Here is a 15,392-nt window from a genome sequence, read left to right on the forward strand (position 1 = left end):
TTAAAATATATTTATAATAGGATCATAAATTGTTATTGATGTGTCTCCATTTGACTAGTCACCCTTTGTAAGTTAAAATTCATTATTAAATTGGTAGAAATAAAAAAAACAAACATGTCTTAGTTGAATTACGTTCACTCTGTTAGATGAGTAATCTTAGATTTGAATTTGATTTGTTTGAATTTAATAACGCAATATCAATTTTTAAAAGTTAATTAAATTAATCTGAGTAGTTTAAACCATCAATAATATCATATGGTAATTGAACCGCTTCCTCATACTTATTTAAGTTGTTTTATCAAGTAATGTCATTCTTTTTGTATTCAATATATATGTAAATTAGTGTTGAATCATACCTTAAATCAACGTACCTTCGTTTCAGAGGAATGTACACAACATGCATATAAACACTAAATGTTGTCATGGTTGATTACTTTCACTTTATTGAACGAGTAGTACATATGTTTGAACCTAATTTGCTTCAATGTTTTTTTTAGAATAAATGTTAAATTAATTTTAAAAAATTGATTAACGTGCAAATAGCGGGTCAAACCACCAACATGGTAATTGAAACGCTTCACTTATTATTTATATGAGTTGTTTTTTGAATGATGTCATTTTTTTTAGTATTCAATATATATATAAAATGATGTTGAATCACATCGCTTGAGTCGAAATGCCTCCATCCCTATAGAAATGTACGCAACATGCATACATACATACTCATTAACATCGATAAAGATGTTTTTCAATATATAAAAAGATATAAAACATTAATTAAAGTTTAAATAATGAGTTTGAAATTTCAAATCAAAATACAATTGTATAATGTGATTTATACATTTGCCCAAATACTAGAGTAAACTATTCTCCCTTGGTTTCATAATATAATAAAGGGAAAAGGGTAAAAAATACCCCTTAACTTTATTTTATTGGTTGACTATGCCCTTGCAGTTAAAGTGAAGTTAGTTTTACCCCTACCGTTACTAATTTCACCATATATACCCCTTATTTGACGGAAAACTCCAAATTGACTTAAATTGCCCAATTTAATTAAAATAGCCCGATTTTCTCTTTTAATCATAACCCAACCCGCTAAATCAAATGAATTCATACCAAATTAAAACCCCAAACCCATGACCAACCCCTCTAATCATAACCCGATTTTGGCTTCTTGAAGTTTTTTTTTTTTTTTTTTTAAATAATCTTCTTGAAGATTTGTTATCTTCATGATGTGATTTTTTGCACATGGTTAACTTCTTGATTATCCCTGAAAATTTAAATTCTGCTCCAGTTATGTTGAGGATCCACATACATTTGTCGATCGTTTCGTATCAAATGATGATTCGTAAGTCTCAGTCACTTGCCTAAGAAGTTTTTTATTTTATTTATTTAGATTGAAAAACAATAGTACCATTGTTCTTTAATTTGCTTATTTTCTAGGACACTCTTGATGAGATCATGTGCATTCTACCTTAAATTCGGGGTGGGAGCTTTTGGCATTTTCCCAGTGCTTTTAAAGATAGGAAAAACACGAACAACAAGTAGTTTTGCTGACTTGGGCTGTGAATTTTTTGAACTCTAATTCACCGGTAGAGAAATGCTCAGCGATACAAAGCTAATTGGCGAATCCAAATCGGAACTGGAAGATGAGCTCAACCCACCAAAATTCTTCACCTCAACGACGACCATCTATAATTAGATTATCTACTGAATTATAGGAGGGGATTTGGAAATTTTTTTGCCCTAAGAATGTTCATTTGAGAATGGGTTAAAAAAATTTGGTCATGAGATTAGAGGGGTCGGGCATTGGGTTAAAAATAGGTTTTTTTTTTTTAAATTCGGGTAATTTGGGACTTCTGTTAAATGAGGGATATATATGGTAAAATTAGTAACGATAGGGGTAAAACTAACTTCATTTTAATGATAAAGATAAAATCAATCAATAAAACAAAGTTGAGGGATACTTTTGACTCTTTTTCCTATAATAAACTTAGTATTATGCATGTGTTAGAAAAACACAAGTGTTGCTCCGTTGTAGATTTAATCAAAATGGATAAGCTGTAGGCGATTGCATCTCGTAGTGAAATGTGCAAATGACCAATCAAGAGAAGAAAGGGACAATAAATGAAGGGATTGAGATGTCATTAAAGCAGAAAATATGTGGACATTAATGTCAAATCCCACTCAGCCATCATCAATAATGAAACACACCCACATAATTAATCAATTAAACAATTAAAAGCACTTCTTGTCTGCTTAATTTTAATTTAATTAATTAATTAAAGTAATTAATAAGAAAAGATAATTAAAAAAATCGTGCAATTCCCAATAGAGTTAGCTTTAACGCGCGTGGACACTGGATGGGAAACCTGTTGGCGTTTCGGGGCACGCTTTTCTTCTGTGTTTCTTTTTTATTTATTAGTAGTGTTATACATTTATTATTTATTCAATCCCTCCGTCCAATAATAATTGTTCACTATTGACTTGGTATACTCTTTAAAAATTAATAAATAATAGTAATAATTTTTTTTTAATTATTTTATGAAATTTAATACTTTGAAAAATATGTTGGATGATACTATTTTAATAGTAAGGACAAAATAGACATAAAAAGTAAATTACTTTATCTTTTAATTTTTTAAATTAAATAAATATTTTGAACAATTATATTTTTAGTATAGTGGACAACGAAGATACTATTTATTTATTTACTCTTCCCTCTATTATTATTCTTCATCTACCCACCCCTACCAAAGATCGGATCTAATTATGAGTACAAATGAATCCACTCTTTTGACTTCATTTATACATTTATCAATACCCAATCAAATAAATTTTCTGTCTATTTTTATATATATAAATATCTTATTAATAACAAATTTTTATTTTATTCTGTATGGTTTTTATTTATAGCTAATTTTTATTATCATTAACCTACATTTTTTTTTACTTAAAAAGGAAATTATATATAACATATTGAGACATAAGTGGAGTCAGAATTTGAAGTTTATGAAGTTTAGAATTTTGATTACTTTATGTTACTAGAATTTAAATTAGTAATTTATATATATTTTGTAATTTTTAAAAGACTACAAAATTTCAACTAGAATTACTAAATTCGACTATTTTCATAATTCTTATAATGCATCTACCTTAGTCTTCTATTACAAAATAGAAAAGCTCTAGACATTTATTTTCACACTATATGTATCTTAAGGGGTAGATTTATGTGGTATTGTTGTAGCAATAATAGATAATATATCTTTAATTAATTAATTGAAATACATGATAAATAGCTTGAGCACTAGTAAGATTTAACGTTCTCGCTTCTTAGCTAGTAAGCTAAAATTGCTGGCTAAACAAACTCACTAACCTATATTCAATCAGTAATAAACGCGTAATAAATTTATAATGTAAAAGTTGCATTAATAATTTTCATACTAGTTACTTAAATTTATTATTAAAAATAAAGTTATTCCTTCATTGTGGATTTTGTTAGGCTGCTGTATGATTTAAATTTTTCCTAATTAAATTAGTGTTTATTTTTTTTTATTTTCTGCAATTATTTTGGATTTATATGTGTAATCTCCAAGTCCAATGCGTATTTTGGCTGTTCAAAGTCTACTTGCTTGACAGTTGACACCATTGCTCCACACAGTCCAACATATAAACCCAAAAAGAAAAAGAAAAAGGAAAAAGAAATTTGGAAATAAAGAAAAAAATGTGTATACATATAGAGATACATGAATATTTGTAGAGAGAGAAACAAAAGGAGTACTGTCGGCTTCAACCAGGCAAACACCATCACCATTTTCTCTCTCTTCCTATATAGCTTTACTCTCTCTTTGTCAAGAACACAAAACCCTAATTTCATCTCTTTATTGTTCAGCTAATCGGTCAATTTAATCTTCGACCTGTTTTCTGTGACAGAGTTTAGTTAATTTTCTGAAGTTTTTTCGATTGTGTGTGTTGTTGTACATGGAAATGAATGTTATTTACGTGGATTATGATGAGAAATAGCGAAATCCGGGTGAATACTTAAGGTAATCTTTTGGTTTGCTTTGAATTCTGATTTTGTTCCTTTTTGGTTGATTTCTTCTAGTTTTATATAGAAAAAATCGCTGTTGTTATATATAGAAAGTTGTGAATTTCCATATGGTAGGTGGTTTCTCTATAGATATATAAATTTTAGCTGACAGAGTTTGGGTTAGATCTCGGAGTTGTCATAAGTGTTTCGATCTGTAATTGGTTTCTATGTTTTTTAGTACAACTTGTTTGATTTTTTCATCTTTTCCTCTTTTGATGTGAGTTTTCATCTGTGTTGAACTTAAGAATCTCCATTTTGGGATCTAATTAAGGGTTTAAGTTATGCCTCTGTATTTCTCAATTTGGTTGTTCTCATGTTTTACTGTAAAAGGGGCTCAAGCAGGCGTTTGTGCCCAATTTTTTAAGTTGTGCAGATTATTTGAGAGGGGGTGATAAATTTTGTGCCTTTGGAGAGATTTGTTGAAGAAGAGCAAGAACAGTTGGAGATTTTGAGGCTTTAAAGTTCACATCTGCATTTGTTCGCTATTACTTGGTTTATTCTGATTCTCGTGGGTTATGTCAGTTGGATCTAGTTAATTTTGCCGGGAATTCATTGAGAGGTATAGTCTTCTGAAGACACAGATAATCACTCAAGAGTTGGTGACTTCAAATTGATTTTCTTATGGCACACGTTGCTGCAAATCATTTCGGTGGCGGGACTCATCCAGGTTTGAGTTATTTCCTCTTTCAATTCCAACACTTTTATGTTTATAATCTATAATTACTAGTAGTTTATGCTTTAATTAGATATTGCTCATTTATTTTTTCCAAGTTCATGTAGTATGATGTACCTGTAGACTGTAAATGCTCTCTTTTGCCCATTATTTGCTTTTGGTTGGAGCTTTCACGATGTTGGTTCTCCTTGTTCCTATTTATCTTACTCATCTCACATGAACCAATTATATGCAAGTTCTAATGAATTAGTCCTCACTCCGGCTTTTTTATAAGTTTTTCCATTTGGTCATTTTACTTAGTCATATATTTATAATATATGCACATAACACTGTCCTATGTGTGTCTCCCTTAATACATTGACATCTATTGCTCTTGTATGTCATTTGTATGGTAGTAGCCAATTCTTGTGCTTCCGCACTGCCTAGCCCAATAAATGTAAAATTTGTTACTTGTGAAAGTGATATATATAATTGTTTGATCTTTCTGTAGGGGTGTCTGCAAATGGTGCATTATACAAGGAACTTTGGCATGCCTGTGCTGGACCTCTCGTAACAGTTCCTCGTGAAGGGGAAAGAGTTTATTATTTCCCACAGGGTCACATGGAACAGGTAGATCTTTTAATTTACATTTTTCTTCCCTCCTCTTTTATCTTTTTAGGTCTTATGTACACTTCTTAATTTTCTCGTGCAAACGTTGAAGATATATAAAACCTCAATTATAGTGTGATGTTTCATACTGTCTTTTTTATTGCGTTTTCTACAACAGTTTTATCAAACAGACATGTGATATCTAATGGTGCTTTTCTCTCTCTCTATTTCTCATTATGATTCTTTATGATTGCAATCTGTTTCCAGCTTGAAGCATCGACACACCAGGGAGTAGACCAACACCTTCCGTCTTTCAATTTGCCAGCTAAAATTTTATGCAAAGTGATGAATGTCCAACTTCGGGTAAGTGCCCTATTTTTCTTTTAAAAAAATAACATTATTTTTAATTCTGCCTTCCTATGGTTGAATCATGGTTATAAGTACCATCTTTAATTTTAGGCCGAGTCGGAGACAGATGAGGTGTATGCACAGATAACTCTGCTTCCTGAACAAGATGTGAGTGCCGCACTTTAAATCTTTGAGGTTTTGATCATATGAGACTTCCAAAACATACTTTTTTACTTAACATCCTGCATTCTCCTTTTGTCTTCTGTGGATTTAGCAAGGCGAGATCACAAGCCCTGATCCTCCTCCCTCTGAACCTGAAAAGTGCACTGTCCATTCGTTTTGCAAGACTCTTACTGCATCTGATACTAGCACCCATGGTGGGTTTTCTGTTCTCCGAAGGCATGCAGATGAATGTTTGCCTCAACTGGTAAGCTTGTATTTCATAATTATGCCTTGCCTTGGCTTCACCCTTCTGAACTCCTCTACCCCTATCCATTTATTCTTCTCATTAATTTTTGCTACATACTCAGGACATGTCGCAACAACCACCATGGCAGGAATTGGTCGCTAGTGATCTACATGGCAATGAATGGCACTTCCGCCACATTTTTCGAGGTTATATATCAATTTTTTTCATGCAGTCGGTATAACTTGGAGATTCAGATTAAAGTTATTGTTGAGTTGGGTCAGTAGAGTTGTTCATAGAGGTAGTGAGGAGGGGAAGAGAAAAACTACTTTCAATCTAGTTGGTGACACTTCTGTTAGGCTGTGGTGTCTGAGTGGGAGACTTGGTTCTTTTTGTGTTGGTCAGTACCAGTGTTTTAAAAGACGGAGGCGTGAGGCGAGGCGTAACAGAGTTTTTTAAAACACTGGTCAGTACTAAGTAGACGTCAGCTGGGAGATCCCTTTTTTTGCTTGGATATTTCTGTCTGAAAATAGGCCTTTTAACTTTGTTGTGATGCATTTTTCTCAAATCAGATGTGTAAGACCTGTATTGTATAACTTGTGTTTTGTCATTTAAGAGAGCAAAGCCTGTGGTTATGGCATACAGACTCTTTCTTCATTACGTCTAGTCTTTTGTTTAGTTCTCATAATAAATGTTGACTTCACGTTCAGGTCAACCTAGGCGACACTTGCTCACAACTGGGTGGAGTGTTTTTGTCAGTGCAAAGAAGTTGGTTGCTGGAGATGCTTTCATCTTTCTCAGGCAAGTTTACGAGTAACATATCCAGCCATATTTTACTGGAAGTGTTTATAAAAACTCTCTTTCATAACCCTTCCATCATTTCATTTATCTCTGCAGGGGAGACAGTGGGGAGCTTAGAGTTGGTGTTAGGAGACTCATGAGACAGCTAAATAATATGCCATCTTCTGTGATTTCAAGTCACAGTATGCATCTGGGTGTTCTTGCAACTGCATCTCATGCCATCTCAACTGGGACCCTCTTCTCGGTGTTCTATAAGCCTAGGTAGTTCCTTTTTCCCTTTCCAACACGGGCATATAATCGCTATTTTATAGGATGAAGCTTCCTCTATCTGTATGTCAATATTGTTGGGTTGCTGTTCAACCAATGGCGATGATAGTCTGATTTCATCGAGATTGGCAACAACAAAAATCATGTGTGGTAATTAATCGTACTGTGAGCATTAAGTCTCTCTAGTTTCATCTCTGTTAATTGTTGTATACAAGCTCTGTGGTACAGGAAATTTGAATTTTTTATTTTGCAGGTTGGTATAATCTTTAGCTAGCATTAGTAGTGATGGATTTAAGATTTTAAGAGACTTGAGTAGCGTCATCCAGTTTTTCTGTTTCTGTATGCATGTTTTGATACTTGGTTCTTATTGTCTTGCCAGTCTTTTGAATATTTTCTTGCTTCCGGATCTAGATTCTTTCACTTGCCATGTGGATTTAACTGTAATAAAACTGCTGATTTCCAGGACTAGTCAGTCAGAATTCATTGTAAGTGTGAACAAATATCTTGAAGCACGAAATCACAAGCTTTCTGTTGGGATGAGGTTTAAAATGAGATTTGAGGGTGAGGAAGTTCCAGAAAGAAGGTAAAGCTTCAGAATATAATAGCTTTCAGTTCTTAGAGATCTGTATTACATTCAGCTCTAATTATATTTAAAAGAGGACTATAAAAGGCTAAAACTCAATTAACCCTTGGCTACTTTATCTGTATTATAGGTTTAGTGGAACAATTGTTGGTGTTGGTGATAACCCATCATCTAGATGGCCTGATTCTGAATGGAGATCTTTAAAGGTACTTTTTATTTTTTTAATTTGTATGAGTGACCATTCAAGCTTGCTGTTAATTATCATCTTAGGCCTCTCCAGGATCTTGTTATTGTTGTTGGATGCTGTTAAGAGGTCGTGAAATTTACTCCTCTCAACCCACTTATGTTTTTGTTTATGTGCCCTGGATAGAAAGGAGAGCAACCTGTCTAGTTTTTAAGTATTTGGTTCTCTTCATGTGATGTCATTGTGTCCTGCGGTATCTACTTAGATATTACTGCAATGTGGTTTACTAGGGATTATAGAATTCTGCAAATAAAGTTGTCATCTGTTGCTCTAACCATGTTTTCACGTTTCCATTTTCTTTGCCACATTATCCTATAGACAATAGCTAATAAACCCGCTTTGTGCATTTGATTCGTTCAGGTTCACTGGGATGAACCATCTTCAATTTTGCGTCCAGATAGGGTTTCTCCATGGGATATGGAACCACTTGTCGCAGCAACACCTACAAACACCCAGCCTCCTCAAAGAAATAAGCGTGCTCGACCGTCAGTTTTACCGTCGCCAGTGCAAGAACTTCCTGCTTTAGGTCTGAAATCTTTCTCCTGTGCTGTATGATTATTACTTCTAATGTACACACATTCTCATTGACAACTCATTTTGTAGGAATGTGGAAGTCTCCTGTAGATTCTCCTTCATCATTCTCGTACTGTGATCCGTCTCGTGGGCGAGATCTCTACCCTTCACCCAAACTTTCTTCTGCCGCAAAGGGCCTGGGTTATGGTGAGAATGGTTCCATGCCTCTTTCTACCAAAACGATGTACTGGTCAAGTCAATCGGAGACATGTACAGAGTCTGTTGCACCTGCTAGTGAAAAGAGACCGGCTAATGGATGTAGGTTATTCGGAATTGAGTTGCGGGATTGTCCAACCATAGACGAATCCTCATCGGTTGCCATGCCAAGTGCTGTAATGGAGGATCTGCCAGCTCCATTTTTAAATGTTGATTCTGACCGAAACTCCGAACCATCAAATCCAATTCCTTCAGTAAGTTGTGAGCCTGAAAAGTCATCTCTGAGGTCTACCCACGAGTCTCAAAGCAAACAAATCCGGAGTTGCACTAAGGTACACCTAACGTTAGTCTATATTTTGTTCTGTTCGGAATTCTCTCTTCCACAAGTAAATGATTGTGGTGCCCTTGTTTTGCCAAATTGGAGTTCATTGTTTGATTGAGCTTCTTGGTATTCTCCGTAGGTGCATATGCAAGGGAAGGCAGTTGGGAGGGCAGTTGATCTCACAAGATTAGATAGTTATGAAGATCTGCTTAAGAAATTGGAGGAGATGTTCGAGATTGAAGGTGAACTTCGTGGATCAACCAAGAAATGGCAGGTAGTCTACACGGATAACGAGGACGACATGATGATGGTTGGAGATGACCCATGGCAGTAAGTCTGACAACCTTAGTTATATTTTCATTGTTCTATTTTGCATTATTATTATTATTTTATTTTTAATCCCTCCCTAGGAGCTCCCACTCCTTTTGCTCCCTTGGTGACTCGAACTCGCAACCTTTGGGTTGAAAGTGAGGGGTGCATTACATTTTGTGCTTAAACATTCAATATTCCTTGCGTATAGATAGCTTCGGAGTAATGTGGCTCATAGACAATCAGTTTCATCAGTTGTCTTTCATATTTAATCCACTGTGATCTTACTTTAATGCTTTCTTAAATTTACTTGTTACATAGTTGGATTACAGAAATTTACTTCTGAGATGTAGTTTCTCAAGTCCTACTGACTTTGATTCTTTTGGTGTAATGGAAATGTGGTACAGTGAATTCTGCAGCATGGTTAGAAAAATTTACGTCTACACAGCTGAGGAAGCGAAAAAACTTTCACCAAAGATCAAACTTCCTGTTGACGACGTGAAACCAGTTTCAGATGCTGGTATTGTTAGCAACGAGGAGAAAGCATAGGAAGTGGGTCCAGGTACTTGATATACCCATAATGTGTAGAGGAGTGGGGAAAGAATGGATCTGACATGAGTCAATAGTTTTGGTTTTTTTTTGGGGAATGTAAGTGATGCAATTATCCCATACTGGCATATGGGTGGTCAGTTATGGATGGTGGCTGGCTGGCAAGACAAAAAAAAAAGGATCGGCTTTTGATTTTTAATGTATTTTCTGAGGAGAGTGATGCCATAACAGATAGGATTCTCCATCTTAGTATTATCTTATTGTTATGATTTCGTCAAGAAAGGAGAATCTTATGATGCTTTGCTTGTTTGGACCTCAGAAAAAAGTTTGTCTGCACCCATCTCTAATCTAATGGGAGATGTGGAGAGATAGATACTTTCTGTTGCATTTCTTTTTTATGCCTTTTTGTTTAAATATAAAGTCATGTTATGACAAAGATGGCTTATGTATATATTATTATAAAAAAAAATAGCCTTTGCAATTACATTATTATTTGTATTTATTTAGGTATCTTTTTCATGATTTAGGAGTATTATTTATGCAGATGTGTGTTTCATGATTAATCAATATCCTCACATTTCTTTTTCCCATCTCTTCTACTTCACAAAACGCGTTTCTAGATATTTAGTAAAAGGTACTCATTTGAAAGGATCATGGTCAAATATTCTTCTAATAATAACTAACACACACAGTTATAGACTTTGGTTCTTACTGTTTACCTCCCATTTTTCTTTCAACTTCTGTATTGTTTGTTATGTTACCGCAATCCAGTCGATAGCTGAAATTGATTTTTCTTTAAAATTGCAATTCGTGTATTTAGTCTTTAATTCTTCTTTCCTAAAAACCCTCAATTCTCTATGGTGGTCCCCTACTCTACGATCGTGTTGAAATAATGGTGATTTGACTTTGAAAAGATTTCAATTTATGTGACACTTTCTTTTAGTCGTCTTACAAAAAATGCCACATTTAATTCAACTTTTTATTTTTATTTTTAACTCTTAATTATAGTCATATTAATGTGTAAGATTTATATTAATACCACACATTTCAAAAGTCTTCCTAAATTTGTATTAATATATGGTTGTTGTAACTGAACATTGACTAATTCGTAATAAGATATCGTTTACCACATGGTTGATAAAAACAACAGAGTGATGAAAATGATGTATTTGAGAAAGAAAAAAAAATAAAAGTAAAGAAGAAGGAGGTTATGGAAATATTCATCGAATAAAGAGTATTACAAGTCACATCTCACCAACCCTGCAATTTCAAAAAAATAAGTAAACAAGTTAAGACTAGATGTCGGCCCCGGTTTGTGCACTTCACTAATAAACCAATCAATGATTTATATTCACATAAAACAAATGATTATCGAAAGAAAAATATCACCTTATATGACATATTTAAAATTACACGTTTCAAAATATTATAACATAATAAGATCTCTCACACACATATATATAAAAAGAAGAAAAACCTTTTTTCCTTGTTAAAAAAAAAAATTATATATGAAAAAAAAGTAAATGGAGGAAGTAGCAATTTTGACAAAATACTATTCAAAAGAAATTATGCCATTAAGATTCTTCGAATAAAGTCAAAGTTTTTTATTATTTCCGCGTCAATACATTATTTTGGGGAGAAAGGAGGAAAAAAAGGAGATGACATATGGTGTGATGAAGTGGCACATATAATTTAATCTTTATAAGTTACGTTGATTTATTGTCATAATTCGATCTGTATAATTTATAAACATGTAGTCGGTACAAAGTTTTGAGGTCTTAGTAAACATAAATTTCTTTGACCATATGATTATTTTATTTTATGTTTATGGAGAGAACATTATAAGATGAGGAATCAAACTATCACGTTAAAGTAAAATGTTCGAGCGTTCAAATTGTCAAACAACTTTACTATCCATATTCTTGAATGGTTATATTCTTAGAACAATGAATTATAGCTTTACAACCTTTTTAATATGATTAAAAAAATATTTTCACAGATAAACAATTTACGCTCTATACCTTATCCTTTAGAATTAGAGGTGAATTCATAATTTGGAGTTTATAAGTTTTTATTACAATTTCAAGTTAATATATACTAGTATCTGGATTAAGAGACAAATATTTAATAGATTTTCTAATATATATATACATAATCAATACAAAAACTATCAAATTCACACGAATCCATAAACAACGCTCTAAATATGCCCTCTCAAAAAATACATCTTAGGCTCCTTACTTGAACAGTTGAACCCATGATTGGATTTGGGCCATACAATGTAACCTCAGTCCACAAAGAATGGGCCTTTGTTTAGTAACCTTGATCCATAACTATTTATCGAGAAATTGACATAAATAGACGTCCATCAAAATAATAGCCTAACAAATAAAAAAACAAAAAAAAAAAAAACAGAAGGGACAAAAAAAAAATATAGACAAACTAAAATGAAGAGAACACAACACACAACTCATCCCACGTGCAACACATAGAAATATATAAAAGGGACAAAAACAACAGAAAGAGAAACTAATCAAACAAAAGTAAGAAAATTAAGAGACAAAACGACAAATAATTACGACATTAAATAATTGAAAATTTTGGTCCCAAAATGATGAAAGTGACTGCTTGGGGCATTCAGGTAAATTCAGTAGTCAAGCAAATTAAAGCTTGTGATTGGCTGATTCGTTTTGGGCTCCTTCTTGAGGCCCAATGGATCTAGTCTATCATCTACAGCTTATGGGCCGGCACCCACTTTTGTTCGACCCAAATACCCATTTTTTACTCCGAAAATTGCTAGAAAACATTATGTTAATCTTTCTTTTTTATGATTGTTGAAAATCATTTTATTTTTAGTTCTTAGAGTGTTATATAATTATCATTTTCCCCTAATTCAATACTAAGAGGATCAGTCGTGTTTTCACTTAGTCTTAATACGCCGCGTAATAATGATCACATGCATTATTGAGGGAAGAGATTATAGTTTTTCCCGAAAAGAAAAAGAGAAGCTTTTTCCAAACACTTCTTTTAAAATTATAATGTTTTTGTTAAATTTTATTCTTTAATCAGATCTTAAGCTATTGTGAATTACTCTTTAGAGTTGTATGTAGATGTCAATATTTATCAATGTGTGCATCAAATTAAGAGTCTGTTTGGTTTGACTTATTTTTATCATTTAGTTTAAAAATAAATGCTTACAATTATTTTTTAAATTTATCCAAACATTAAAGAAGTACTTAAAAACTATTTTGATGTAAAATAAGTCAATCTAAAACAGGTTCTAGATCTAAATTACCAATTTTTGGTGGTAACCTAAGAATAGAAAAAATGAATAAACAAAATATGTACAACTAAAAGTAGCTCAACTTATCTTAACTATATTTTTAAAAGTCAAAACTCATAGAGACACTGTTAGATCAACAACTCCAACCATGCATATACATCCAAAGTCAAAAATAAAACATATAACACCCAAAAGAAGTATATAAACACAACATATAACCAAGAAAATCAAAGAAGAAAAGATCAAAATCGTATCGAAAAATTAATGGAGATGAAATATTTTATGATGATAGTATTGTTTTTTGGAGTAATGGTGCAAGAAGGAATGAGTCAAAATAGGGATTCATCATGTATGAGCAAATTACTCCCATGTATGAATTATTTAAATGGAGCAAAAGGGGATCCACCACAAAGTTGTTGCAATCCATTAAAAGAAGTAATTAGAAAAATGCCTGAATGTTTATGTCAAATGGTAAGTGTTAAAGGGAGTAAAGCAGCAGAACAAGCTGGGATTGATGTTAATGAGGCACAAATGTTGCCTGCTAAATGTGGGCAGCCTGTTAATTATATGGGGTGTCTTAAAGGTACGTCACTCGAATTAGAGCATGTTTCAATTGTAAATATACGATAAAATAATTTCACGATTCTCTATTACTATTAAAATTCTTATATTTGATTTGGAATTTGTGTTGTTGGTTTCAGGTGCATCAAATTCTGCTGGAAACTCAGTGGGGATCACTATAAGCATGACAGTATTGTTAGCAGTTGCTTCTCTGATTTCATTTCAATTTTTGTGATAATCATCATTATATTATTACCTTTTTGTATTAATTGTTGAATATTGAATTAATTTTGGTGTTATATTATTATCTCCCTTGTATGATCTATCAATATGTTTTTTTCCATTTTTTAAGGAAAAAATTGTTTATTGTAGAATGTTACTATCTAATCTTTCGTATAAGCTGTTGAATTCCAATTTAAAGGGAAAAAGGATAAATATACCCTTTTAACTATGCGATTGCTATATCCTTCAATAGGAGAAAATGATATATATATATATATATATACTCATTGGGTAACAAATGATGCATATATACATCGGTTGTATCTAACAAATGTGCTTCTTTTTGGTAACAGACCTATATTAACCGATTTTTTTTTTAAAATAAAATCCTGAAGTTGATTTTTTAATAAAATTGTGTGAAAAATTATCTCACCCTATTTTTTTTTTTTACTCCTCCACACCCAACCCAAATAAAAAATCTCAATCACTTTCCTATTCAGTCATCACAACTATGACTGCATAAATGAGGAATTGAGTTTTTATAGTTGGGTCGGGTTTGGAAGAGTAAAAAATTTAGTGAGATAATTTTTTAAAGTCACGTGACATTTTTAAAATAAAAAATGCATATTCACTCTAAATCACAAGCCGAAAAAGTGAGCAAAATAATCCAAGATTAGCCCTAACATTTACTAGTATTTGCAAAAAGTTGGTGGAGCTACTAGCTTGGCAAAAAGGGTAACGGTCATGAAATTTGAAAAAAAAACCCTTTATGTATCATTTCATTCTCTTTTTAAACGGATACAAGTCCCCTTTTTAGCCACTTTGGTTATAACACATTATACCAAAATCATCTTTGGCACACACCCTCTAAGCCTATGAAATTGACAAAAGCCATGAAGAAGCTCAAGTTCTGGTCAAAAAAGAAGAAGAAAAAGAGAGTTCCTCTCCTTGAGCGACCACCATCACCGCCACCACCAATCCTCCCATGCTATTGCCACTGCCCTTATAATTACCCAGTTCAGCCGTCTGCACCGCCCTTGCCACCTTGGTTCGAGTACGTGCAGCCATATGATAACTCAATTTACACAACAGAGCAAGTTTCAGGTTCAACATCAGACAATTCAAATCAACCTAATGGTAGTACTATTTCTCAGCACATCGATAATGTTGGTGAAATCAATCAACCAAAACCAACACTGTCAGATCATAGTTTGCCTCAACAGTATATGGTTCAGAATCAAGTGTATGGCGTACCTGTAAGAACAGAGAGAGCTGGTGGAGCTTTTGGATGTGTGATCAATTTTGGAGCTCATTTGTTCCGTTGCTTCTTTCCTTGCTTCCATATTCGAGAACTGAAGTAAGCTGTATAATGGACTCAGCAAAGCTAAGATTTGGTTTGTCATTGCATTTGCCTCCA

The 15,392-nt window shown here is 33.0% G+C and overlaps 3 protein-coding genes across 3 annotated transcripts; all 3 read left to right on the forward strand.

The window, feature by feature from the left end:
* Positions 1–3,736: 3,736 nt before the first annotated feature.
* LOC125815478 (auxin response factor 1) lies at positions 3,737–10,405 on the forward strand. The gene is made up of 15 exons (XM_049494956.1): positions 3,737–4,046; positions 4,613–4,757; positions 5,254–5,372; positions 5,619–5,714; positions 5,811–5,867; positions 5,974–6,126; positions 6,230–6,314; positions 6,816–6,906; positions 7,003–7,167; positions 7,637–7,756; positions 7,887–7,962; positions 8,361–8,526; positions 8,604–9,061; positions 9,191–9,381; positions 9,768–10,405. The coding sequence occupies exons 2-15, from the start codon at positions 4,712–4,714 to the stop codon at positions 9,907–9,909; spliced, it is 1,965 nt and encodes a 654-aa protein (XP_049350913.1). The 5' UTR covers positions 3,737–4,046; positions 4,613–4,711; the 3' UTR covers positions 9,910–10,405.
* Positions 10,406–13,418: 3,013 nt separating this feature from the next.
* Positions 13,419–14,080, forward strand: LOC125816071 (non-specific lipid transfer protein GPI-anchored 30). The gene is made up of 2 exons (XM_049495665.1): positions 13,419–13,775; positions 13,894–14,080. The coding sequence occupies exons 1-2, from the start codon at positions 13,457–13,459 to the stop codon at positions 13,986–13,988; spliced, it is 414 nt and encodes a 137-aa protein (XP_049351622.1). The 5' UTR covers positions 13,419–13,456; the 3' UTR covers positions 13,989–14,080.
* A 725-nt stretch (positions 14,081–14,805) lies between these two features.
* On the forward strand, positions 14,806–15,336 carry LOC125816111 (uncharacterized). Its single transcript, XM_049495704.1, has one exon. It carries the CDS (start codon positions 14,851–14,853, stop codon positions 15,334–15,336), a length of 486 nt encoding a protein of 161 aa, XP_049351661.1. The 5' UTR covers positions 14,806–14,850.
* The last annotated feature ends 56 nt before the right edge of the window (positions 15,337–15,392 follow it).

The sequence above is a fragment of the Solanum verrucosum genome, unplaced genomic scaffold, assembly GCF_900185275.1.
Source record: "Solanum verrucosum unplaced genomic scaffold, falcon-dt-bn FXZP01000261.1, whole genome shotgun sequence".
NCBI lineage: Eukaryota > Viridiplantae > Streptophyta > Magnoliopsida > Solanales > Solanaceae > Solanum > Solanum verrucosum.